At 43.9% G+C, this 25,124-nt stretch overlaps 1 protein-coding gene across 1 annotated transcript in view; it reads left to right on the forward strand.

Moving 5' to 3' along the window:
* PAX5 (paired box 5) overlaps positions 1-25,124 on the forward strand; it is a 223,791-nt gene that overhangs the window by 69,243 nt on the left and 129,424 nt on the right. Inside the window, exon 6 of the mRNA XM_060199172.1 lies at positions 1,838-2,013. Coding sequence (XP_060055155.1) covers positions 1,838-2,013 — 176 coding nt within the window. The remainder of the gene's footprint in view (positions 1-1,837; positions 2,014-25,124) is intronic.

Here is a 25,124-nt window from a genome sequence, read left to right on the forward strand (position 1 = left end):
TGCTAGCATATGGAACCTTGTGACTTAAAAGAGAGTTAACATACAAAGTCAAACAAATTGTTGAACAATCATGAACCTAAAGGCTGGAATAGTGCAGATGAAGAGTTGCGGGGGGGGGGGGTGTCTTCCATTTTGTAGATAGCTAGTAAGCATATTTTAGTTATATTCCAAAGGGCCTGTGGCTATACAGGTTTTTTCTTTCTCCCCCTGAGCCTGAAATCTGATATGCAGGTGGATCCAAGTTATTGTCTGGGGATGATGTCATGGCTAGAAAAGGACCAAAAAACTGGATCAGGGAAGAGAGTAGCTCCCTAATATGGGAAAGGGGTATAAATATTGTTGACTGTAAACCCCATCAATTTGATTTGGTCTGGCCCCATATTCAGCTTAGGAGCCTATGAGACCTCTGCATACCTCTAGATCTGAGCTCACATTCTGTGGTCTTGAGTAGGAACGTTCCAAGTTGCCCCAATTTCAGGGTCCATCTTCCTCAGGTGTAGCATAGGGTATGTTGTTCATCCTTCCTTTAGAGGATGGAACATTCTTTACCATTGTTGGTCCAAGTTGAGGGCAAGGCCCTATGGGGACCCACAAAGGGGTCTATTTTGTTGTTCCTAACTGGTAACAATGGAGAGAGGGATTTATTTGAAGTCTAGGCCCATAATGTCTGGTTGGGAATCTCAGGACTCCCCAATTAGGGCCCAGCTGATTGAATGTCCTGATAGTGACTAAAGAGTCAGCATTAAAGTAAAAGCATTATTTTTTTTGTTTGTTTGTTTTTAAAGCATTATTTTTTATGAGACAAGTTATATATTCTATACACAGTGCTGAACTTATTTTTTATATAACAATGAATCTCTCTCTCTCTCTCTCTCCCCCATCCTAGACCACTGCTCAGCTGTGGCTTATGGTAGTGCAGGGGATTGAACCTGGGGCTTTGGAGCCTCAGGCATGAGAGTCTGTTTGCATAACCATTATGCTATCTACCCCCCCACCCCTGCCCTGACCAACAGTGAATCTTGAAGCTCTTTTTGTATCCATTCTCAGAAGGAGTCTTCTTTCCTTTGGCTGCCACTTAGCAGTACACCTTGTGAATTTGCCATATTCAGCTTGTCTCTGCGAATAAACTCTTAGGTCATTATTAGTCTTTTGCTACTAGAACTTTGGATATATATCATGTACCATATGTATAAGTCTTGCTGTCAAATCAATTCCCTGAAGCACCGTTGCTCTGGTAAGGGGGAATGTGCCTTTGTGGACTTGATGGGTTTGGTTAAATGTCTATCACACTGTGTGGTTAATCGACTCCCATCAGACTGGGCTGAGAGAACATTTCCTTACACCCTTCCCAACCCAGTGGTTTACTGACATTCTGTGGTGGCAAATGTATTGGGTGAAGGCATTCACTTTGGGACAAGACTGTACCTCAAAAGTAGTCTTCAGTGAGTCTAGGGGAGGTGGCCTCTGGTGATTAAGTCTTTCAGTCAACTTGAGCTCCAACGGCTAGCAAATCATTTCATCTCTCTAGGCCTCAGTTTGCTCATTCACAAAATGGGGAAAAATCCTGTCAGCTAAATCGGAATTCTAGTGAAGATTAGGCGAGATGCTGCATGTTCAAAGGGCATATCGTTGTGGGAGGCTGGCTCTGCACTAATCTGCAGAGTGACCCAAGCTTGTCTCTCTGTCTGTCTGTCTGTCTGTCTCTCTCTCTCTCTGTGTAGGGGTGGTGGAGGGGGTGTTCTCAGGTCTTCCTCCACATCTCAGGGTCTGACATGTCTTTCTTAAACAACCTGTGTAACCTCCACTTCCCTCTCCTCTCTCTCAATGCTCATCGAAGGTATTCAGGAGTCTCCTGTGCCCAATGGCCACTCACTGCCGGGTAGAGACTTCCTCCGGAAGCAGATGCGGGGAGACCTGTTCACGCAGCAGCAGCTAGAGGTGCTTGATCGTGTGTTTGAGAGGCAGCACTACTCAGACATCTTCACCACCACGGAGCCCATCAAGCCGGAGCAGGTACACCTCGTGACTCAATGCCTCCCACACCTGCTGCCCAAATACAGGGGGAGTCCTCCCAAAGGCATCTGACAGGGTGTGAGTGAGATGCCAGGTTCTGCTCTCAGGTGGCCTTTGTCCTGTTCTCATCTGGCCTTGGCTAGTCACAGCACCCATAAAGCCAGGAGGATGTGAGGCCTGGGGCTCCAGCAACCTCTTGCCCTAGTGCCTTTATTTCTCTGGCTTGTCAGGGCCACAAGACTTTACTGGAAGCACTGCCATTGCTGATGGCTTTCTTTCCTAGGCCTTTTTTTTTTTTTTCCCCACTGGAATGGTCTTGGGTCACTGTATCTCCCAGTCAGGGTGAAAGTGGAAACACATAGGTTGTGTGATATACACCATGGTGTGAAGGTGCTGGGTGTGTACCCCATGCTCAGCCCCCATGTCAGCTCCCCCGGGGTACATTTAGAGCCTGAATGGAAGAATCTGAAAGTGGAGAAGTGTCTGGATGAGCCCCCATCAGAGCCATGTACTGGTGGGGGGTGGGGGGAAGGCGGCTGACCCCTGAGGAGCAGGGCCCTGATCTGTGACTGCCCAGGGAGAGGCTCTCAGGGGCTGGGGAAGGTCTTCAAAGCCCCAGCTTCAGTTCAGGAGATGTTTTTCTGCCACCCAGCCTATGCCGCCTGCCCTGCACGGGCTGCTCAGGTCTGCTTCCTGCCGATGTGCACAGAGCCTTCCTTCTCTAGCATCTTGCAGGCGGCGGCAGTGGCTGCTGAAGATTGACCTCACTGAATTTCTTCTCCGTGTGAACCAGGTCACTCTTCTAAAGTTTTCCAGAGAGTGGTTCCATGCCATATAGGCCGGTATAAACCTCTCATACAGAGGAGCCATGCCAGAGAGGACCGTGGAAGGCGAGGAGGGAGCAGAGCCTTACGGACCACCCTTCTGTGGTGGTCTGCTTGTTCTTGAGCAGTTTCTAGGGGGCTGGGGAGGGGGGCTCTCTAGCCACTTTGCTTTTAGAGGGTGAAACAGAGGTCCAGAAAAGCAACGAACCGTGGCTAAGATCTCCCAGCAGGTCATGTCTTCACTCAACATATGTCTGTGGCAAGACCTGGAACCAGGCGCATCAGTGGACAAGACAGGTTTGGGCCTGCCCTCTGGGACCTGCAGGTGTGTGAAAGAATCACAGCCAATCAGAATTATCCTAAGAGCCTTGAGTTACAGATGTGCCAGGTATTGAAGTCCACATGTCTGAGGATAATGACTGAAAGTCAAGTGGCCTCCTAGGGGATGTACATATTATTATTATTATTAATTTTTAAATAGAGACAGAGAGGCAAAGGGAGAGAGAGAGAGAAAGAGAGAGAGAGAGAGAGAGAGAGAGAGAGAGACTCATTACGGGCTGGGTGGTGGTGCACCTGGTTGAGTGCACATGCTATCATGTACAAGGACCCAGATTCAAGTCTCTGGTCCTCATCTGCAGAAGGGAAGCTTTAGAGCAGTGAAGCAGTGCTGTAGGTATCTCTGTCTCTCTCCCTCTCTCTCACTCCCCTCTCAATTTCTCTCTGTCTCTATCTAATAAATAAGTAAATAAATAAATAAAATATTAAAAGACAGAGACTACACACAAAAATTTCCTTCCATATGTTGGGAGCCAGGCTTGAATCTAGGTCTTACGCATGATAAAACAGTGCACTATGCAAGTGAGCTATTTCACTGGCCTGAGGATGCACAGTTATGCTGAGTCCCGAGTTGGGTGGAACCAGTAGAAGGGGGAAGCAACAAGTGCAAAAGCTCTGGGCTGGGTGTGGCTGGGTGTGGCTGGGTGTGGCTGAGTGTGGCTGGGTGTGGCTGGGTGTGACTGGGCTTTGAGGAACAGGCTGAGGGGACAAGAAGGAGCTGGTGTATAGGTTGTGGGTGGGAACTCAGTCTGTCTCCTGTAAGTGGAGTGAATCTCCTTCAGGAATGGCATAGCTGTCTATTCTGGGCAGAGCTGGCCAGTACACTCTGGCTTCTTCGCTGCATGGAGAAGACTGCTTTCAGCACACGCCGCTTGCTCTGTTGTCCAGAGAGCCCTTCTGAAAGGTGGCTAAAGCCACATTTCACCTGAAAATGGTAGAAGAAGAAAAGGGATTCAACTGGAGAAACTCCCTTGGATGAGAATCTTTCCCACCAGGATCTGGAAGAAAAACTTATCTTTTCACCATTGACAGAATCATATAATTTATATATATATTTGGAAGGCTTAGCCAGAGGGCAGGGTTTAGCTGGTCACAAGAGAATCTAAGCTTTGCTATGGAACCCACCTCTACCAACACTTATATGAAATCTGTGTTTACTTAACCCCTAGTTCAGTGTGACAGGCTGTGCTTCCCCTCTCTGTGTTTCACACGGAAACTCAGGCTGTGGCCGTGGATCACTTAGCTTCACCTGCTCAGAGACACTGAGCAGAGACTACAGGGCTTCGTCATTGGGAAGAGTCCAAAAGTCATCATCCGTGTAGCCATTCACTCACTTGTTCAGACACTCACTCTCTCATTTAGCTAGCATATTTCTTTTTTTAAAAATTTCATTTATTTATTTATTTTTCCCTTTTGTTGCCCTTGTTGTATTATTATTGTTGTTGTTACTGATGTCATCGTTGTTAGATAGGACAGAGAGAAATGGAGAGAGGAGGGGAAGACCGAGATGGGGAGAGAAAGATAGACACCTGCAGACCTGCTTCACCGCCTGTGAAGCAACACCCCTGCAGGTGGGAAGCCAGGGGCTCGAACCGGGATCCGTAAACCGGCCCTTATGCTTTGCGCCATGTGCACTTAACCCACTGCGCTACCGCCTGACTCCCTAGCTAGCATAATTCTTACATGCTGACTGTAAGCCTAGCACAGAGCTGGGCACTCAGGGGAGGGAGGAGGAATTTGACATCAGTTCTGTCTACACACACACACACACACACACACACACACACACACACACTCAGGGGCAGCATGGTGTAGATTCAGAACTTGCAGGGCCAGGGAGGAGAATCTGTGGGCCTCTTTGATGTAGCTGCTTCAGTCTGGGGACATCCAGGAGAAAGATCTGGAAAAGATGTTGAGATGTTGGGGGACAGACAGACAGGTCTATCTGGAGATAGGGCCTGGGAGGTGGGGAGCTCTGAACTGTGAGGGCTCTGTTACTAGCTGTCTCGCTGTGCAATGTCCTTCAGAATGAGGCAGACACACTGCCTGGCTCTGGCTGTGAGGGCTCTGAGGCGGGGCCTGCAGCCACTACAGGGATAGTGACTGACTCAGTGTTTTCTGGTTAATCTGCTTCACCTCCCTGTAATGCACCATAATGAGAAGAGATGGAAGGTGAGGCCGTGGGGCTGCTGGGCACACACACAGGCACTGGACTATGAATGACATACCCTCGTTCCTGATTCCCAATCACTTTAGATAATGAAGGCTGAGCAAGGGCCTGCAGGTTGGGAAGGGATGCGTCAAGGGTACAGGTTCCTTGAGCCCCTCACACTGGCTTTCTGCTTTGCCTTGAGAGTTCTAGGGCAGCATGACGCTAGGAAGTCCAGTTTTTGTTTGTGAGCAGATCAAGTGGTCTGGGTCCCTGTCTCCAAGCTCTAGTGGTGTGTGTGTTGGGGGGGGGAGGTGCGGGGGCTTTGCTACTGGTTTCATTAGACAGCCCGATGGGGAGAATGAGTGCTCACTGGCCCTGAAATTGGAGGAATCTCATTGGAGTCCTGGTTGTGCCCTGTGGGTCCAGCCATGTTTTTTTCTGGACCTCAGTTTCCTGTGGTCATAATCATTATGCTTTTGTTCACATTGGCACTAGCATAGTAGCAGCCTATCAGTAACAGGGGTATTCCTTCCATGGGCATGATACTATACAATTTTCATTAATCCTTCAAATTCATTCTCTCATTTGACTCTCACTGTTAAGGTCACTAAGCGGGCTGGACAAGATTGTGAGGCCAATTTTACAGAGAGTGAGAGAGACAGAGAAACACCTGCAGCACTGCTTCACTACTACGAAAGCTTCCTCACTGCAGGTGGGGGCCGGGGGCTTGAACCTAGGTCCTTGTGCATGTATATTCATGTATATTCAACCAGAGGTACCATTGCCTGGCTGAACCAAGTTTTTATGTTGCCATGGGACCACACTGTCACTGAGCCATATCCCTGGCAACATGAGCCCCCCCCTCCATTTTCAGAATGAGAGAGATGGTGAGAGGGAGAGAGAGAATGAGAGTACACAAAATACCGCTCCACCATCTGTGAAATTCATCTCTCTGCTTCCATAAGGCCACAGAACTAGAATTGGATCTCAGGCTCTACTGTTTTCATCTTTTGCAAGATAGTCACACGGGCCTCTCTACCCAAGTGATTCTCAAGCCAGTTTTCTCACGGACTGGTATCCAGAAGTGGCCTTTGGCAGTCAGCACCTGTCTGCCTTTCCAGCGTTTCAGTGTCTTGCCACACAGATCTGGGTGGCCAAACCCTCCTAAGGACTACTTTTGGGAGCCAGGCTGAGGCCCTGCCAGGCACTGCCCGCACCTTTCCCCTCCAAGCTCTGCCCTGGCTGGGTGGGCTCTGGAAGTCCTGGATGGGAGGGGTGAATGCACACACGCTCCCGGGGGCCAATGAAACGCTTCCATTTCAAAAATGGTTATTGAAAAAGCAATTATGTTTTTCCTACATGTGGGATGAGTAAAAATCACTTTGGAGGAGAAGAGGAAAAACAAAAACAAAAAGCAGAAGGAAAAACATCACCACTACCACAACTGCTGGTGGCGTGTCTGTCTGCGTGTGGTTCCAGCAACAGCATCTATTTCAGTCAAACTCCGGCTGACGCAGGCTGCCGCCGTCAGCATCAGCGAGCGAGCCAGCCAGGCCTCCTCCTCTTCCAGGAGCCCGGCAGCAGGAGGCTGCCGGCAGAGCACAGCCTGCCTTATTTACTCTCGGCAGACTATTAACCAACACCAGGCTATTAATCTGGCTTTTGAGCCTTCACTAAAGCCCATAAAAGCTCACAGTTGTCAAATGGAGTTCATTTTAATTTCCTTTCAATCACAGTAAATTATTCAGGTGATAAATCAGCTGGAGCAGCCTCCTGGCTGTAATAGAAACCCTAATTCCTGGCTAATTATCCAGCCCATTGCTGCCAACAGATCAATACGGGTGCAAAATGGAACGGGCTCAGGGCCCTCCCTCCCATAGGGCAGAGACAGAAAGACAGCTGGGGAAGGGGGATGAGCTGCTGACCTCCTGGGAAGTTCAAAGGTCACCAAGGGTTAAATGGAGAGAAGGCCTGTCCCTTGTCTAACGGAAAGCCACCAGAATTGCCTCCTGTTCTCTTAAGTGGCTTTGCCCTCTGAACGGTGGCATTTCTCCCTGGTGGGCCTGGGGCTGAGCATTGCCTCCTGTCAGGGAGGGGCTGGTCTGTGTCTGTGAGCACGGCTGAGCTGGGTCAGCACGGATGGCCTGAGCACACCCATCAGGGTCCGAAGAAGAACTGGAGGCCATGGGGGTGGGGGTGGGAGGATGAGGTGATGGGCAGGGAGGGAGCAGCTTTTCTTCTCTGGTGAATCTGTTTCCACTAGAAGGTGGGGAGGTACAAGAGGGAGTGAAGAGACAGTGTGCCCGGCTGTGAAAGAGGGAAGGCTGCCTGGAGGAAGTGTCCTCAGTGCTGTGTGGCTTGGGGGATGGGCACAATCCAGATGTGTGGAGAAGGCAGGGTTGACTTGGAAGGCACAACACGGGAGACATGTATAAAGCTGTGGAGGTAGAGCAGGGCGCTGTGAGCAGGTCTAGGTGGTTGGAATTCAGGGTGAGTGCAAGAGTGAGGGCTCCAGGGGGGCAGAAATGCTGAGGTGGAGAGGACTGAGCGCTTTGGGGGTGAGGTCTGACCTCGAAGCTCCTATCTGTCCCTGCTTATTCTGCACACCTGGAAGCACCCTTCACCAGAGCCTCCTGCCTCCTGCCTCTTGCCCTGCCCCACTGCTGCTACTGGCTTCCTCTCCCTGATGTCCAGGCCTGCATAAGAACATGGGAAAGCAGGCCTCATCCACAAAGAAAGGAGTGTTTTTCTGAGATGTAGTGTGGACGGGAGTTTTCACGTGGGCTTCCAGTGGGTACCCTGCAGAAGTGATGGGCACAGTGATCAAGAGCACCTGCAGAGGTACTACCGCAGGCTTCTTTTTATTTGTTTTTAATAAAAAAAATTGTCACCAGGGTTATCGCTGGGGCTCAGTGCCTGCACACTGATCTATCAGGGCTGATCCATCACCTTTGGTGGCCATTTACTCTCCATCTGTCCTCTCTCTCTCTCTTCTTTTCTTTCTTTTAAAAAATATTTTCTTTATTTTTTAATGAGGATAGGAGGAGAGAAAGAGACAGAGAGAAGGAACTAGACATAACTCTGGTTCATATGCTGCTGGGGATCGAATTCAGGACCTGATGCTTGAGAACTAAATTAAATGCTTCATACACTGCATCACCTCCTGTACCACCTCCTTCTTCCTTCCTTCCTTTCTTTCTTTCATCTTCCTTCCTTCCTTCCTTTCTTTCTTTTTTCTCTCTTCTTTCTTTCTTTTTAAAAAATTTTTTATTTATAAAGAGGAAACACTGACACAACCATAGGATAAGAGGGGTACAGCTTCGCACAGTTCCCACCACCAGAACTCTGTATCCCATCCCCTCCCCTGATAGCTTTCTTATTCTTTATCCCTCTGGGAGTATGGACCCAAGGTCACTGTGGGATGCAGAAGGTGGGAGGTCTGGCTTCTGTAATTGCTTCCCTGCTGAACATGGGCGTAGACAGGTCAATCCATACTCCCAGCCTGTCTCTCTCTTTCCCTAGTGGGGAAGGGCTCTGGGGAAGTAGAGCTCCAGGACACATTGGTGGGGTTGTCTGTCCGGGGAAGTCTGGTCAGCATCATGCTAGCATCTGGAACCTGGTGGCTGAACAGAGAGTTAACATATAAAGCCAAACAAGTTGTTGACTAATCATGAACCTAAAGGCTGGAATAGTGCAGATGAAGAGTGTGTGTGTGGGGGTGTTCCTCTGTTCTGTAGATAGCTAGTAGGCATATTTTAGTTATATTCCAAAGGGCCTATGGCTATACTAGTTTTTTTTCCCCCTGAGCCTGAAATCTGATATACAGGTGGATCCAAGTTATTGTCTGGGGAGATGATGTCATGGCTGGGAAAAGGACCAGAAAGCTGGATCAGGGAAGAGAGTAGCTCCCTAATATGGGAAAGGGGTATAAATATTGTTGACTGTAAACCCCATCGATTTGATGTGATCTGGGGCCCATAATTCGCTTAGGAGCCTATGTGACCTCTGCATCCCTCTAGATCTGAGCTCACATTCTGTGGTCATGAGTAGGAACATTCCATGCTGCCCCAATATTGACCCATCTTCCTCAGGTGTAATAGAGTATGTTGTCCATTCTCTCTTTGGAGGATGGAACATTCTTTACCATTGTTGGTCCAAGTTGAGGGAAAGGTCCTATGGGGGCTCACAAAGGGGTCTGTTTTGTTGTCCCTGATAGAAATGACTGGTAACAATGGAGAGAGGGATTTATTCAAGTTCTAGGCCCATAATGTCTGTTTGGGAATCTCAGGACTCCCTGATTAGGGCCCCAGCTGATGGAATGGCCTGGTAGTGACTAAGAAGTCATCATTAACGTATGCCAGTTTCTTGCCTTTATTCAGCTTTTGCAGTCCTTGCTTTGATAAGGTTAGCTTTGGAGTGACTGAGAGACCTGTAATAGGAAGTAGGTGAGGAGGGTATCTAAGTCTAAGTAGACAATTTTTCATTATGAACTTGATACTGACTCACTACAGACTATTGTGTATTTTTGCTTTCAGGTACATATATTTGCCCTAATTCATGGATAGATATGAACATATGCTCTATCTTATGGGACCTGGTCTATATCTAGGTTTATGGGACTTTGTTAGGAAGTGAACCTCCTGGAATGGAATTAGAGAATACCATGAAAGGAAAGGTCTCACCCGAGTAATGAGGGTGAAGGGCTGGCATTCCATGCCTGATGTCTCTGGACACAGTCTGAAGTGAAGCATGCTGAGGTGGTACTCATTGCATTGATTAGGGTGGGATCAGCAGATGCAGTATCATTTGGTATGACTTGAGAGAATCATCCAGGAAAGTGAGCCCCACCCCAGAGGTTCCAGGACTGGGGGCAATATAGGCTCTATAGTGGAAGCAGGAGATTCCTGTTGTCTTAGGGTTTAAGAAGATAGATAGTTATTGCTATAATCACATTGTTTGGCAATTGGGTTAACTTTGAAAAATCCCTTTGTTAGGATTTGCTGTATCATATACACCATCACCATATTTTATGTCCTTTGACATTATTTGTATATAGCTGTGCCACTGGTTGCTTCTATTCTCCCTGGACTAAGCTTTTAAGAGAGTCAATATATCAAAGACTCAGCCTATGTATTAAAAAGACTCAGTCTGTGCTTTAAAAATTTTGAGACATTCAATCAGTTTTTCCCCTCTCATATTACTTAAATAGTGATTTATATGACTACAAGTTAATAGGAGTGTACATAAACACCATTCCCACCACCAAAAGACTGTGTATCATCCCATCCCCTCTCCCCGCCCCATGAAGCTGAATATCCACCCTCACCCTCAACCCAGGGTTTTTACTTTGGTGCCATTCTACATATTTAGTCATATCCTGCTTTGAGTTTCCCTGTTATTCTTTCTCAACTTCTGTTGATGAGTGGGATCATCCCATACTCATCTTTATCTTTCTGACTTAGCTCACTTAACATAATTTCTTCTAGCTCTATCCAAGATGGGTCAGAGAAGGTGGGTTCATTGTTATTAATAGCTGCATAATATTGCATTTTGTATATATACCACAGCTTTCTCAGCCACTCATCTGTTGTTGGGTACTTGGGTTGCTTCCAGGTTTTAGCTGTTATGAATTGTGCTGCTATGAACATAGGTGTACACATATCTTTTTGGTTGGGTGTTATGGAGTCCTTGGGGTATATCCCTAGGAGAGGAACTACTGGGTCATATGGAAGGTCCATGTCTAGACTTGTGAGAGTTCTCCAGATAGCTCTCCACAGAGGCTGGACCAATTTGCATTTCCACCAACAGTGCAGAAGGGTTCCTCTGTCCCCACAGCCTCTCCAGCATTTGTTGCTGCTGTCCTTTTTGATGTATGCCATTCTCACAGGAGTGAGGTGGTATCTCAATGTTGTCTTTATTTGCATTTCTCTGACAATCAGCGACCTGGAGCAATTTTTCATGTGTTTGTTAGCCTTTTGGATCTCCTCTGAAGTGAATGTTTTTTTCATATCCTCTGCCCATTTTTGGATGGGGTCATTTGCTTTTCTGGTGCTAAGTTTGTTGAACTCTTTGTATATTTTGTTGACTAGTCTCTTGTCTGATGTATGGCATGTGAAGATCTTTTCCCATTCTGTGAGGGGTCTCTTTGTTTGTGTGATAGTTTCTTTGGCTGTGCAGAAGCTTTTCAATTTGATGTAGTCCCATTGGTTTGTTTCTGTTTTAGTCTTCCTTGCAATTGGGTTTGTTTCATCAAAGATGCCCTTGAGGTTTAGGTGGGAAAATGTTCCAACAATGTTTTCCTCTAAGTATTTGATAGTTTCTGGTCTAACATCCAGGGCTTTGATCCATTTGGAGTTGATTTTTGTTTCTGGCGAGATGAAGTGGTTCAATTTCATTCTTCTTCATGTTTCAACCCAGTTTTCCCAGCACTATTTACTGAAGAGAGCCTCTTTCCTCCATTTAATACTTTGGACCCCCTTATCAACGATTAGATGTCCATAGGTGTGGGGGATTATTTCTGGGCTTTCAATTATGTTCCACTGGTCTGTGTGCCTATTTTTGTTCCAGTACCAGGCTGTTTTGCTGATGATGGCCTTATAATATAGTTTGAAATCTGGGAGTGTGATGCCTCCATTTCTGTTTCTTTTCCTTAAGATGGTTTTGGCAATTCTAGGTGTTTTCTGGTTCCAGATAAATGATTGTATTTTTTGTTCTATTCTCTTAAAGAAGCTTGGTAGAACGTTGATGGGTATCACATTAAATTTGTATATGGCTCTGGGGAGAATATTCATTTTGATGATATTTATTCTTCTGATCCATGAGCATGGGATGTCTTCCCATTTCTTGGTATCAGTTTCTATTTCCTTGAATAGTGACTCATAGTTTTCAGTATACAGATCTTTCACTTCTTTGGTCAACTTTATTCCTAGGTATTTTGATTTTGCTGCAACAGTGAATGGGAGTGATTTCTGGATGTCTTCTTCTTCAGATTTAGTGTTTGCATTAAGAAATGTCACTGATTTTTGTACATTGATTTTATAGTCTGACACCTTGCTATATTGCCTAATAACTTCCAGTAGTTTTCTGCTGGATTCTTTAGGTTTTTCTATGTATACTATTATATCATCTGCAAATAGTGAGAGCTTGACTTCTTCCCTTGCAATCTGTATTCCTTTAATTTATTTCTCTTGCCTGATTGCTATGGCAAGAATTCCCAATATTATGTTGAAGAATAATGGTGATAGTGGACATACCTGATCTAGTCCCTGATATACTATTATATCATCTGCAAATAGTGAGAGCTTGACTTCTTCCCTTGCAATCTGTATTCCTTTGATTTATTTCTCTTGCCTGATTGCTATGGCAAGAATTCCCAATATTATGTTGAAGAGTAATGGTGATAGTGGACATCCCTGTCTAGTCCCTGATCTGAGGGGGAAAGCTTTCAGCTTCTGTCCATTGAGTATGATGTTGCCTGTAGGTTTGCTATATATGGAATCCACTATCTTGAGGAATTTCTCATCCATTCCCATTTTTTGTAGTGTTTTGAGCAGGAATGGGTGTTAGATCTTGTCAAAGGCTTTCTCTGCATCTATTGAGATAATCATGTGGTTTTTGTTTTCACTTTTATTGATATGGTGAATGACATTGATAGACTTACATATGTTGAACAAGCCTTGCATTCCTGGGATAAATCCCACTTGGTTGTGATGAACGATTTTTTGATATACTGCTGTATCCAGTTGGCCAGGATCTTATTTAATATTTTGGCATCTATGTTCATCAGAGATATTGGTCTGTAGTTTTCCTTATATGTTGTGTCCCTATCTGCTTTTGGTATCAGGGTGATGTTGGCTTCATAGATGGTGAAAGGGAGTATTCCTGTTTCTTTGATCTTGTAGAAAGCTTTAGAAGTATAGGTATTAACTGTTTCCTGAAGTTTTTGTAGAATTCATTTGTCAAGCCATCTGGTCCAGGACTTTTGTTGTTGGGAAGATTCTTAATAACTGTTTCGATTTCTTTGTCTGTGATTGGTGCATTTAGGTTTTGTAGTTCCTCTTGGTTCAGTTTTGGAAGGGCATATGTTTCTATGAATTCTTCCATTTCTTCCAGATTCTCTACCTTGGTGCTGTATAGTTCTTCAGAAGTTTTGCATGATTTTCTGGATTTCTGTGGTGTCAGTTGTGATATCTCCTCTATCATTTACAATTCTATTAATTGTCTTCTCCCCCCTTTTTTTAGTGAGTCTGACTAGGGGTTTGTCAATCTTGTTTAATTTTTCAAAGAACCAACATTTGGCTTCATTGATTTTTTTGTATAGTTCTCTTATTTTTGATGTTGTTTATTTATGCTCTAATTTTAGTGATTTCTGTCCTTCTGGTTGCTTTAGGGTTCCTTTGTTCCTCTTCCTCTAAGTCCTTAAGGTGTGCAGTAAGATAGTTTATTTGAGCTTTTTCTTGTTCTTTAATATGTGATTGTATGGCTATGAGTTTCCCTCTCAGTACTGCTTTGTCTGTGTCCCAAATATTTTGATAGCTTGTGTCTTCATTTTCATTTGTTTCCAGGAACATTTGAATTTCTTGCTTGAGTGTCTCTCTGACCTAGTGGTTCTTAAGCAGTATGTTGTTTAGTTACCAAATTCTGTGACTTTTAGTAATTTTCTGTTTGTTGTTAAATGTTAGCTTTACTTCACTGTGGTCTGAGAAGATACTTGGGATGATTTCAGTGCTCTTGAATTTGTTGATGTTGTCTTTGTGGCCTAACATGTGGTCTATCCTTGAATATGTGTTGTGTGGATTTGAAAAGAATGTGTATTCCAGTTTTTTGGGGTGAAGAACTCTGAAAATGTCCAGGAGGTCTAGTCTGTCCATCTCTTCATTTAATTTTCTTGTTTCTTTGTTGATTCTCTGCTTCGTTGATCTAAGTGTGATAGTGGAGTGTTAAAGTCTCCCACTATTATTGTATTACTACTGATGTATTTGTGTAGTTCTTTCAGTAGGTGTTTGATGTATTTAGATGGTCCCTCATTGGGTGCATAGATGCTAATAATTGTTAAATCTTCTTGGTTGATTGATCCTTTAATCATTATTTAATGGCCTTGCCTATATTTTATTACTTTATTTAATTTAAGGTCTATTGTGTCAGAGATGAGAATGACTGTTCCTGCCTTTTTTGTGGTCCATTAGCCTATATGATAGTTTTCCATCCTTTCACTTTAAGTCTGTGTTTGTCTTCTTGGATCAGATGGGATTCTTGCAAGCAGCATATGGTTGGGTTGTGTTTTCTGGTCCATCCTCCCACTCTATGCCTTTTAATGGGTGAGTTTAAGTCATTGACATTTATTGATATTATGGATTTAATGTATTGTAGTACTATTATTCAACAATTTTTTTTATTTTTGCTCTGATATATGGCAAGTATTATGGTAATGTTCTTGTTTATAAGAGGTCTTTTAGATCTTCTTTCAGGGCAGGCTTGGTGATGGTTTCCTCCTTTAACTGTTGTCTGTCTGAGAAGGTTTGATCCCTCCATGTAGTTTGAATGAAAGTCTAGCAGGATATATTATCCTTGGTTGAAACCCTTTTTCATTCAGGGCTTGATAGACATCTTGCCATTCTCTTCTGGCTTTTAGAGTTTGAGAGGAGAAGTCTGCTGATAATCTTATGGGTTTTCCCCTGTATGTGACTTTTTGTTTTTCTTTTGCAGCCTTTAGGATCTTTTCTTTATACTTACTTCTTTTCATTGAAACTATGATGTATCTTGGTGCCTCAGGTCTGGGTTGATTCTGTGGGACTCTCTGGGCCTCTTGAATCTTAATGTCCTTTCTGTTATTTAGATCTGGGAAGTTTTCTTTTATTATTTCCTCTAGAATATTTACTTCCCTTTCCTCTCTTTTTTCCTCTGGCAGGAAAATTATATGAATGTTACTTCTTTTGAGTTTATCCCATATGTCTCTGTTGTTGTTTTCAGTGTCTCTAAATCTATTTCTGAGCTCTTTTACCTCTTTCTTAGTTTTCTCTAGCTTATCCTCTGTCTGGCTAATTCTGTTTTCTGCTTCTGTTAGCCTGCTTTCCCTTCCCTCAGCTTCTTTCTTCAGTTCTATTATAGTATTAGCTTGTTCTGCTAATTACCTTTTAGTTCAGCTATTTCAGATTTCAGTTCTCTAATTACCTTGAGGTAGCTAGTATTTTCCTCGAGGGTCTCATCTGTTGTTTCCCTAATTCTGGTAGCCCTTTCCTCCATAGCTGTCTTCATTTCTGTGATTATTAGGTTTACTATTGCTTGCATACTTTTCTTATTCATGGTTGCTTCTGACTGATTTGGAGTTTCTTCTGGGCTCCTGTCTTGATTCATTATGTTAGCAGTTTTATTTGCTCATGATTTAACAATTTTTTTATTGATGTATTTTTTATTTTTCTGTCTGTCACTCTTTAGTTGTTGTGTTTTGAGTACAAACCACGCTATACTAAATACCTTTATGACAAATGCAGTCACCAACCTCAGAAATTACAATAATAGTAACTGAAGCGAGGATTGATGCAGTTTAACCAATACCAGTTAGCCAAACAACACCTCCAGTCCAAGAAAAAATAGCAACCAAATCCAAGAAAAAGAAAAAGGAGAAAAGGGAAAGCAAGAATAGACAGTTATGCAAAGCTACTGTCCACTGGAAACTCTAGGGATAGCAAGAGGATAAAGGGAAGTAGAGAAGAGAGACACACACAGAGAGTCCACTCTGAGTCAGATTTCTTCCCCAAAATAATTTACAAACATGTATCAGTGAATTCAGAAAGTAAAAGAAGGAGGAAGGAAGAAAAGAAGACAAGAACAAACAAACAAACAAAAGAGCAGTGAAAGGAAAGGGTTTTTTTTTTTCCCTCTAGGGTTATTGCTGGGCTCGGTGCCTGCACCATGAACCCACCGCTCCTGGAGGCCATTTCCCCCCCTTTTTGTTGCCCTTGTTGTTGTAGCCTCACTGTGGTTATTATTATTATTGACATTGTTGATGTTGTTCTTTGTTGGATAGGACAGAGAGAAATGGAGAGAGGAGGGGAAGACAGAGAGGGGGAGAGAAAGATAGACACCTGCAGACCTGCTTCACCACCTGTGAAGCGACTCCCCTGCAGATGGGGAGCCAGGGGCTTGAACTGGGATCCTTACATTGGTCCCTGTGCTTTGCGCCACATGTGCTTAACCCACTGTGCCACTGCCCGACCCCCCTTTTTTTAAATTAGCTAGGAGGAGGGAAAAAGGAGAGGAGAGTGGAGGGAAGAGGTAGAGTGAAACAAGTTCCTCTCACAATGGATAGGACAGCCAGTCACCTAGCAATGGAAAAAACAATAACAGTTAATTTTGGTCAACCTGAAGAAGGAGGGGGGAAAAGGGACACACATATACATAATAGTAGTAATAAAATAGAATAAAAAACCCTAGCAGTCAGTCTGCAGCTTGGATGGCTCTGGATTGGCTCAGGCAGCCTGAGCAAAGACAGCCAATTTTAAGAAGTATCCCCCCCAAAAAAAAACCCTCCAGGTAATCTTTCCCAGACAGGGGATTGGTTAGATATTTTGTTGCTCAAATAGAGCTCCAGCCACTTAGAGAAAAAAAAAAAGAGAGAGAGAGAGGAAAATCAAAAAGGAAAAGGATTAGAAAAGGACTGTATAGCTAGGAATCTTGGTAAAGAAAATAGCTCAGCGGGAAGCCTGCTAGGAGCAGCTGTCCAGCCCCTAGGGTCTGGGGGGGAGGGGCGAGCTTCTGAAGTAATCAAAAGATTTCCTTTCTTTTTCCTCCATTTTCTAACCCAAAAGTGAGCTATAGGACCCCTCCTTGGTGCCACACTTAGGGCCCCTTATTCACCCTCCTGCTGACGGCCCAGTGTCCTACCCTATCCAGTGAATCCTGGGTCACAGGCCACTGCTTGTTGGAGCTCACACCAGCAGCTGCCTCCAAGTCGCCATCTTGGCCCCTTTCTTCTTTCTTTCTTTCTTTCTTTCTTTCTTTCTTTCTTTCTTTCTTTCTTTCTTTCTATCTATCTATCTATCTATCTATCTATCTTTCTTCTTTTCTTTCTTTATTTTCTTTCTCCCTTCCTTCCTTCCTTTCTTCCTTTCTCTCCCTTCCTTCCTTCCTTTGTTTCTTTATTTCTTTCCTTTTAAAAAGTACTTGATTTATTTATTAATAGAACAGAGAAACAGAAAGAGGGAGAGACTAAAGCACTGCTTAGCTTTGGCTTGTGGTGGTGCTAGGATTTGAAGCTGGGACCTCAGAGCTTCAGGTATTAAAGTCTTTTATATAACCATTATGCTATCTCCCCCAACTGGTGCAGCAGGTTATATAGGGCTCTTTTAAAAATATTTTAATGAAGGGAGCTGGTCGGTAGTGCAGTGGGTTAAGCACCCATGGTGCAAAGCATAAGGGCCAGTATAAGGATCTCGGTTCAAGTCCCTGGCTCCCCACCACCTGCAGAGAGTCACTTTACAAGTGATGAAGCAGGTCTGCAGGTGTCTATCTTTCTCTCCCCCTCTCTGTCTTCCCATTTTCTCTTGACTTCTTTCTGTCCTGTCCAACAACAACAGCTATGACAACAATTACAACTACAACAAGTGCAACAACGAGGGCAAAAAAATGGGAAAAATGGCCTCCAGGAGCAGTGGATTTGCAGTGTAGGCACCAAGCCCCAATGATAATCCTGGAGGCAATAAATAAATAAATAAATAAATAAATAAAATAAAAATAATGAGAGAGACATAAAGAAATACCAGAACACTGCTGAGCTCTGACTTATGGTGGTGTTGGGAATTGAACCTGGGACCTCAGAGCCTCAGGCATGGAAGTCGGCAGAACCATGATGCTGTCTCTCCAGCCCAGAGCTCCATTTGAATGGTGAACTTACATGAAGTCCACCTGCTGACTGTTGTGTGTCTGCAGGGACAAGCTGCTGGAATCACACAGCTCAAGACTGCTGCCTTTCTATTACCCAACTTAAACAAAGGAAAAGTTCACTCTGGGGCAGCATTCCTAGGTTCCCAGAAGCTTGAGGCTTCTGGGTGTGTGAGCTTTGTTGGGATCTTATCACCTCCTACCAACCCTGGGAAAGTGCTCAGTCAAGATGGGGAAAGTTCTGTTTATAGAAATGTACCTCATCTTCAACTTAAATCTGGGTGAAAATGAAAAATTTGGCATTTGACTTCTCTGGTGAGGGCTTTTTGGAGGTAGGGCCTTGGGATGTGGGGAGTTAGGGGTTGCTGAGTGAAGAAAGAGTCCTTCCTGCTTTAGAGAAAAAGCAGCCAGCAGTAGACTAGACATGCAGATGTGCAGGACTCCCCAGGCTTTTTCAAGTCACAGTGCCCATGGGGGATATGCCTATGTAAGTGCCACGTGGGGTAAACAGAGGAAGACGCTGCTGGTTGGAAGGAGCTGGCCTACAGGTTTCAGCTGCCCCAGGACTCACCTGGTCAACGAGAGCTGAAGAGCATCTGACATCTCATATATGATTTATGGAATTGCTACCTTAGGAAAAAGAAACAAAATAATGGTTTGGGTATCAGAGCAAGTATCTAAATGTTCACTCTGTACCAGGGAGTCTCTGAAAACCTCAGTTGGATAGCATCATCTAGGCCAGAGGAGACTCAGGTGAAACTTCTAGAATGTTATTTCAGAATCTGATTGAGGGTACAGAGCTGATGTGTCTGGCTCACACATCCAGTTGTGAATGGAGAAGCTAGAACAGAAAGGGCAGACTTTTTCATTCAAATAGACGGGGGGTGGGGAGAGATGCAGAGAGGAGAAACTTCAATATTGGTCCCATGATACCTCCACATGCTGCTGGGTTAAGACCTGTGCTGTATGCCTGGCAAGGCACTTACTCTACCTGCTGAGCTATCTCTCTGGCCTTCGGCCTTTTGGGGGGTGTTGGGTGGGGTGGGGAGGGGAGGATCACTGTGACTTCACTGCTCTGGGCTAACATTTCCAGATAGGAAGAGACTGAGAGATAGAGAGAGTGAGAGAGGGCAAGACCTCAGAGCACCAAAAGCTCCCCCCAGTGTGGTGGGGGCTTGATTTCAACCTGGGTCATGTGCATGGAAAGCAGGAGCCCTCCCAGCTGCGCTCTCTTGCCAGCAGCCCCTCAGCCTTCTCCACTTGCCCTGTGGCTGAGTCTTGCCTGGAACAGTTTCTTCCTAAGCAGCTATTGAAATATTTTTTAAAATGTATGTTATTTGTTCTTCTTCAATTTTTTAAAAACATTTTTGTCACCATGGTTACGTTGGGGATTGGTGCTGACATTTTGAATCCACTGCTCTTGATGCCATTTTATTTTCTTCTTCCTTCTCTATCTCTCTCTTTCTCTCTCTCTTACTGGACAGGACGGAGAGAAATTGAGAGAGGAGGGAAGATAGATAGACACCTGCATACCTGCTTCACTGCTGGGGAAGCATTTCCCTTGCAGGTGGGGAGTGGAATTCAAACCTGAGTCCTTGAGCATGGCCATGTGTGTGCTTAGCCAAATGTGCTACCACGTGGCCCTTCTCTCCTTTTTTTTTTTATTATTGTTTTAACAAGGTTTTACAAAATGATGAAATTTCAGGGGATTCCTGAGGTTCCAAAGTCTCAGGTTCAACCCCCAGTGCCACCATAAATCAGAACTGAGCAGTGCTCTGTTCTCTCTCTCTCTCTCTCTCTCTCTCAAAGAATAAAAAAAAATAATACGTAAAAAGATTTCAAGGGTATAGTTTCACAATCTTCTTCTTCTTCTTCTAGCGTTTGCCCTTCTTCCATAGCCAGTCAACAGCGTCAGGTTGAAAGCTGTCAGGAGCTGCTTGTTGCTGGCTTTGAAAGTGACTGGGATCCATGTGGATTCAGTCGGCTAGGAAGGATCGTCAGTTTCCCCAATGAGGGGGTACTCACGGGATGCACCACGAGAAGGTCGATCCAATGCATCCCAATTTCACAATTATACATGGTCAGTCTAGGTCACCACACTCTCCACCAAAGTTTTGAGCTCCACCCCCAGAAATATTTTCTTTATTTCAAAATTAAAAGAAAATATTTATTTATTAGATAGAGACTGCCAGAAATTGAGAGGAAGGGGGAGATAGGGAAAGAGTCAGAGAGATGGAGAGACACCTGCAGCACTGCTTTACTACCTGTGAAGCTTTCCTCTTGCAGGTGGGGACCGGGGGCTTGAACTTGGGTCCTTGCACTTTGTAACATGTGCACTCAACCTGGTGCGCCACCACCTGGTCCCCCTTCAGTATCTTTGAAACAAAATACCCATCAGTCCAGTATTAAAGTTCTACTGATTGTGCACTCAGCCAGGTGCGCCACCACCCGGCCTCCCCTTGAAATATTTTCTAAAAAGCTGAATATCCCATGAATCAAGCAGAAGAGGGGCTTCCCAAGAAAAATCACTGTGTCTGTTTGCAAGATAAGTTTCATGTGTGAGGAACACTGAGCAAAGTACCCCAGTGTGAGAGCATAGGGTGGACACCTGGGCTTTCGTGATGGCCACTTTCGTGAACCGGCCATTTTTCTTTGGGTTGTAGATTCTGCATTTGGGGTCAGGGATTAGACAGGGTCATCTTTCAGATCCATTCCAGCTCTAACATTCAGTGGGAGATAAAACAAATTGAAATCCATCTCCCATTTTCATCTTGACTTGTTTACAGTTTTTCCTCCTGTCTGTTCTACTCTTTCAGATGACAGGCAAATTTTGTGTATGAGGAATTTAAAGATTACAAGCGAATTGTCAAAGAGCTGCCTGCACCTTGCTGGGGTGTTCTCTCATTCATTTATTCATTCATTCATCCACGAAATTTTTACAGATATGCCATGTCAGTGACACTGACCACCTGGGCAGTGCTGTGTGGCATAAAGTATCAGCAATAGATACAGCCAAAGGCATTGTGTGAAAATTGACTTTTGGGTAGAGATTTTTTCCCCAGGAAAAGATAGACAATATTTGTTTAAAAAAAGATAAAAGAAGTAAATAATTGCCTTTCTGCAGTTTGTTTTGATAATGCATTAGAAGTTTAGTTTGGGTCTATTCAAAAAGCTCTTAAAAATCTTCACTGTCTCGTAAATTATTTTTAAAATGTGTTTCTGGTCCTACTAACACAATCTGAATTATTGCAGAGTTTTTATCCCATCTCAAGCAATATATGTAAAGGATCATATATATATATATATATGAGATGGGATTAATATGAAGGTGACCATCTGAAGGTGGAAATTAGGTGAGAGTTCACTGGCCAGAATTCTTAAGTGTATGAGTTCCTGAATAAGTCATATAGTTCCTGGTGAGTGAGAGCAGGAGTTTTGATGTAAGTGCTGAGAGAGAAGACATGCTCTGAGACATATATGATATGAGAACTGGGGTTGAAATTCCTGTAAACAACACCTGAAGCCTGGGAAAATAGAAACTTCTATAACATGGACACAAGGCAAGCTCACCTGCAGACTGAGGGAAGCAGTAAGGAAACCTGATTCTGCATGAGACTCACAACAGAATAAAAATTTCCCACAAGAAGTGAAAATCTCAAGCTTGTGCTCCATATAGGTAGAACATCTTATATTATACACAAGAAACCCAGGGAGAGGAATTTTAAAATAAAAACTGGACTAATAAATGAAGTCTTTGAACTATCTGGCACATGAGCCACTCACATCAGAAGCCTTCCACAATCTAGGCTGTACAACATGCCTACAGAGTGAATAGAAATGACTACGAATGAGTGCAAAGTTAAAAAAAAATTACAAAGCACCAAGGTAATAGGGACAAGTCAGGAGACATGACCAGGGAAACTAACGCACCAAGAACTTAAAATGATGATTAGAAAGAGACTATTAAACTGATTAAAGGGGTGGAAAGGGACTAGAAACACTATAAAAAAAGACAACAGCATCATGGAAAAAGTATAATCAGATTAAAAAAGAAACACATAAGACTGAAGTTATGAAAATTAAATATCCAATTGATGGGGTTGGATATCAGAACAGGCACATCTGAATATAAATCATTAATTTTGGGAACAGAGCTGAGGAAATTGCTTGGAATACAGCATAGTAGCCTTGAAAATTGAGAAATTGAGGTGGGGGTAAGAGATAGATATAATTTTATAAGAAGGCCCAACATATGTCTAATAAGACTAAATGGGAAAAATAGAGGTGAGGCAATTTTTGAAGAAATAATGGCTGAGCAACTCATAGAGTAGTACTGTTCTAGGACATGTATCATTAGGTTGAAGAAATATGATACTTCCCAAAAAAGTTAGATAAAAATACATGTGTGTCAAGGCAAGACTATAGTGAAATTGAAGAACATCAGACAAAAGGAAAATTATAAAAGCAACTAGAGACAAAGCATACCTTCTAGGTTGACAGGACAGTTTTTTTAAAATTGTATTAGTGATTTAATAATGATCAACAAGATTGTGGAATAAGAGGGGTACAGTTTCATACAGTTCTCACTACCAGAGTTCCATATATCCTCTCCTGCACTGGAGGTGTCCCTAGTCTTTCTTTATCCCTCTGGGAGTATGGACCAAAGATTTTTATGGTGTGCAGAAGGTGGGAGGTCTGGCCTCTATACTTGCTTCTCCACTGGACATGGGCATTGACAGGTAGGTCAATCCATACCCCCTAGCTTGTTTACATCTTTCCCAACTGGGTTAGGGCTCTGGTGAGGTGGGGTTCCAGGACACATTGGTGGGGTCATCTGCCTAGGGAAGTCAAGTTGGTGTCATAGTAGCATTTGTAACTTGGTGGCTGAAAAGACATTAAGATATAAAGCAGAACAAATTGCTTTATAATCAGGATCCTAAAGGTAAGAATATAGCAGATGAGATTTGGGCCGTCATTAGATTGTGCTGGTCTTTTACCCTTATCTAGCTTTTGTAGCCCTTACTTTGTCTGGCAGGATTAGAGTTTAAGTGATTGAGGGAAGTGAAATAGGAAGTAGGTGAGGAGGGTATCTATGTCTAATTAGAAAACATGTGATTACGTACTTTATGGTGTCTTTTTTTTTTTTTTTTTGTCTTTCTATTTGTTTGCTGAGCTTTTTGAGTCACTGTAGACCATTGCACACCTTTGCTTTAAGGTATATATTTTCCCCTAACGTATGGATACATGTGCACATGTACCCTATCTCTTGGTCCCTGGTCTATATCTAGGTTCTGTAATTTTGTTAGGAAGTTCACCACCCAAAATAAAATTAAGGAGTCTTGTGAGGTAGGAAAGGCCTCACTTGAGTTTTGGAGCTGGAAGACTGATATCCCAGGCCTGGGGTCTCTGGATATTGGACTGGACACTTTTAAAGTATCATTAGAAATCAGAAGATAGTAGAAAAAGTCTTCAATTGTTAAGAGATAATAACAGTTGGCCTGTTTGAGTAGATATTTCACATGTGGAGGAGGAAGCAGGCGATCAGAGAGGTCCCAGTTAGGAGGAGCAGATCTATTGTGGGTCTAGTGGGAAGACCCAGGACCCAGGTGGAAATCACAGAGAGCAGCTTGCAGCTCAGTTGAAGAAAAGCCTCCTAATAGGCAGGACTGTCCAAATGTGAAGTGGACTGTGGGCTTCTTGTCACTGGGAGTATCTGCCTTGAGGAGTGTGACCACTTGGTGAGGAGTGTGACCACTTGAAAGGAACACAAGGCAGGTCTGCAGAGTCTACGAGACTGAAATTCCAAGAGCTTTGTCATTCGATGTTAGATGGAGTTGCTTTTCCTCTCTTTTATTTTATAGAAAAGATGAACTTGTAGATACTTTACTGATGTCTTGTGTATGAGACACAAAGGGAGGGGTGCACTGAAGATCACTGGATAGTTTGGTTCAGTGCCAGTGATTTCAAAAGGACACAGACTATTCTAGAGCTGGTGTAAGGGGTTTGGAGATATTACTACCATTTTAGGCTAACTAAGGAACAGACACTTTATCCACCAGTTGTAACATCTGGAGGGTTCCTGGTAAAAGCCAGCTCATCATCCTGAGGGTTTGAATGGAAGATGATGAGGAGCTGTGCTCATGAGAGTTTGGGGTGGAAAGTCTTGAAGGTGGACTAGTTATAAATAACAGGAAAGCATAATACTTGTGGCCATTCATGAGACTGGGCCATGATGGTGGAATGGAGATCAAGACTGATGGAGGGACTGAGTGGTGGCATATCCACTTGAGTACACATGCAAGGACCTCATCTCAAGCCCTCAGTCCCCACCTTTAAAGGGAAGCTTCACAAAAGCTGAAGCAGTGCTGCAGGTGTCTTTCTTTCTTTTCTTCTGCTCTTCCTCCACCTCCTCCTCATCTCATGCTCCTCCTCCTCTTCTTCTTTATTCTCTCTCTCTCTCTCTCTCTCTCTCTCTCTCTCTCCATTCCCTCTCAATTTCTCTGTCTCTATCCAAAACCAAAAACACCTTAATGGATTCAAAGAGGTGCTCAATAAGTTAATGGGTTACCACTGGCATTGGGGACCAGGGAATATGCAGACCACTCTGTCTTTCCCAGGGAGTCATGGGGAGAGGAGGGATGTGGAGGCCATGGATACCACCAGAAGCCAAGGTCTAGAGGGCTACAGGACAGGTAGAGGCAGTGCGTTGTGGTGAAGAACTTGTGAAATAGCTGCTTTTGACTTTGCAACTTGTGATGTGAAATTTGAAGCTCTGGGGATATTATGGTGCTAAATGATTGTAAGCTTGCTTCTGGGCTTTATATTTCCCACTTTTATACTTGGGTTTGAGCATACTGGTCACCATCACTAATATCATCTTGGTTGCAGACATCAGATTTTTTTGTCCCCTGTGTGCAAAG

Source organism: Erinaceus europaeus, chromosome 10 (genome assembly GCF_950295315.1).
Source record: "Erinaceus europaeus chromosome 10, mEriEur2.1, whole genome shotgun sequence".
NCBI classification, from domain to species: domain Eukaryota; kingdom Metazoa; phylum Chordata; class Mammalia; order Eulipotyphla; family Erinaceidae; genus Erinaceus; species Erinaceus europaeus.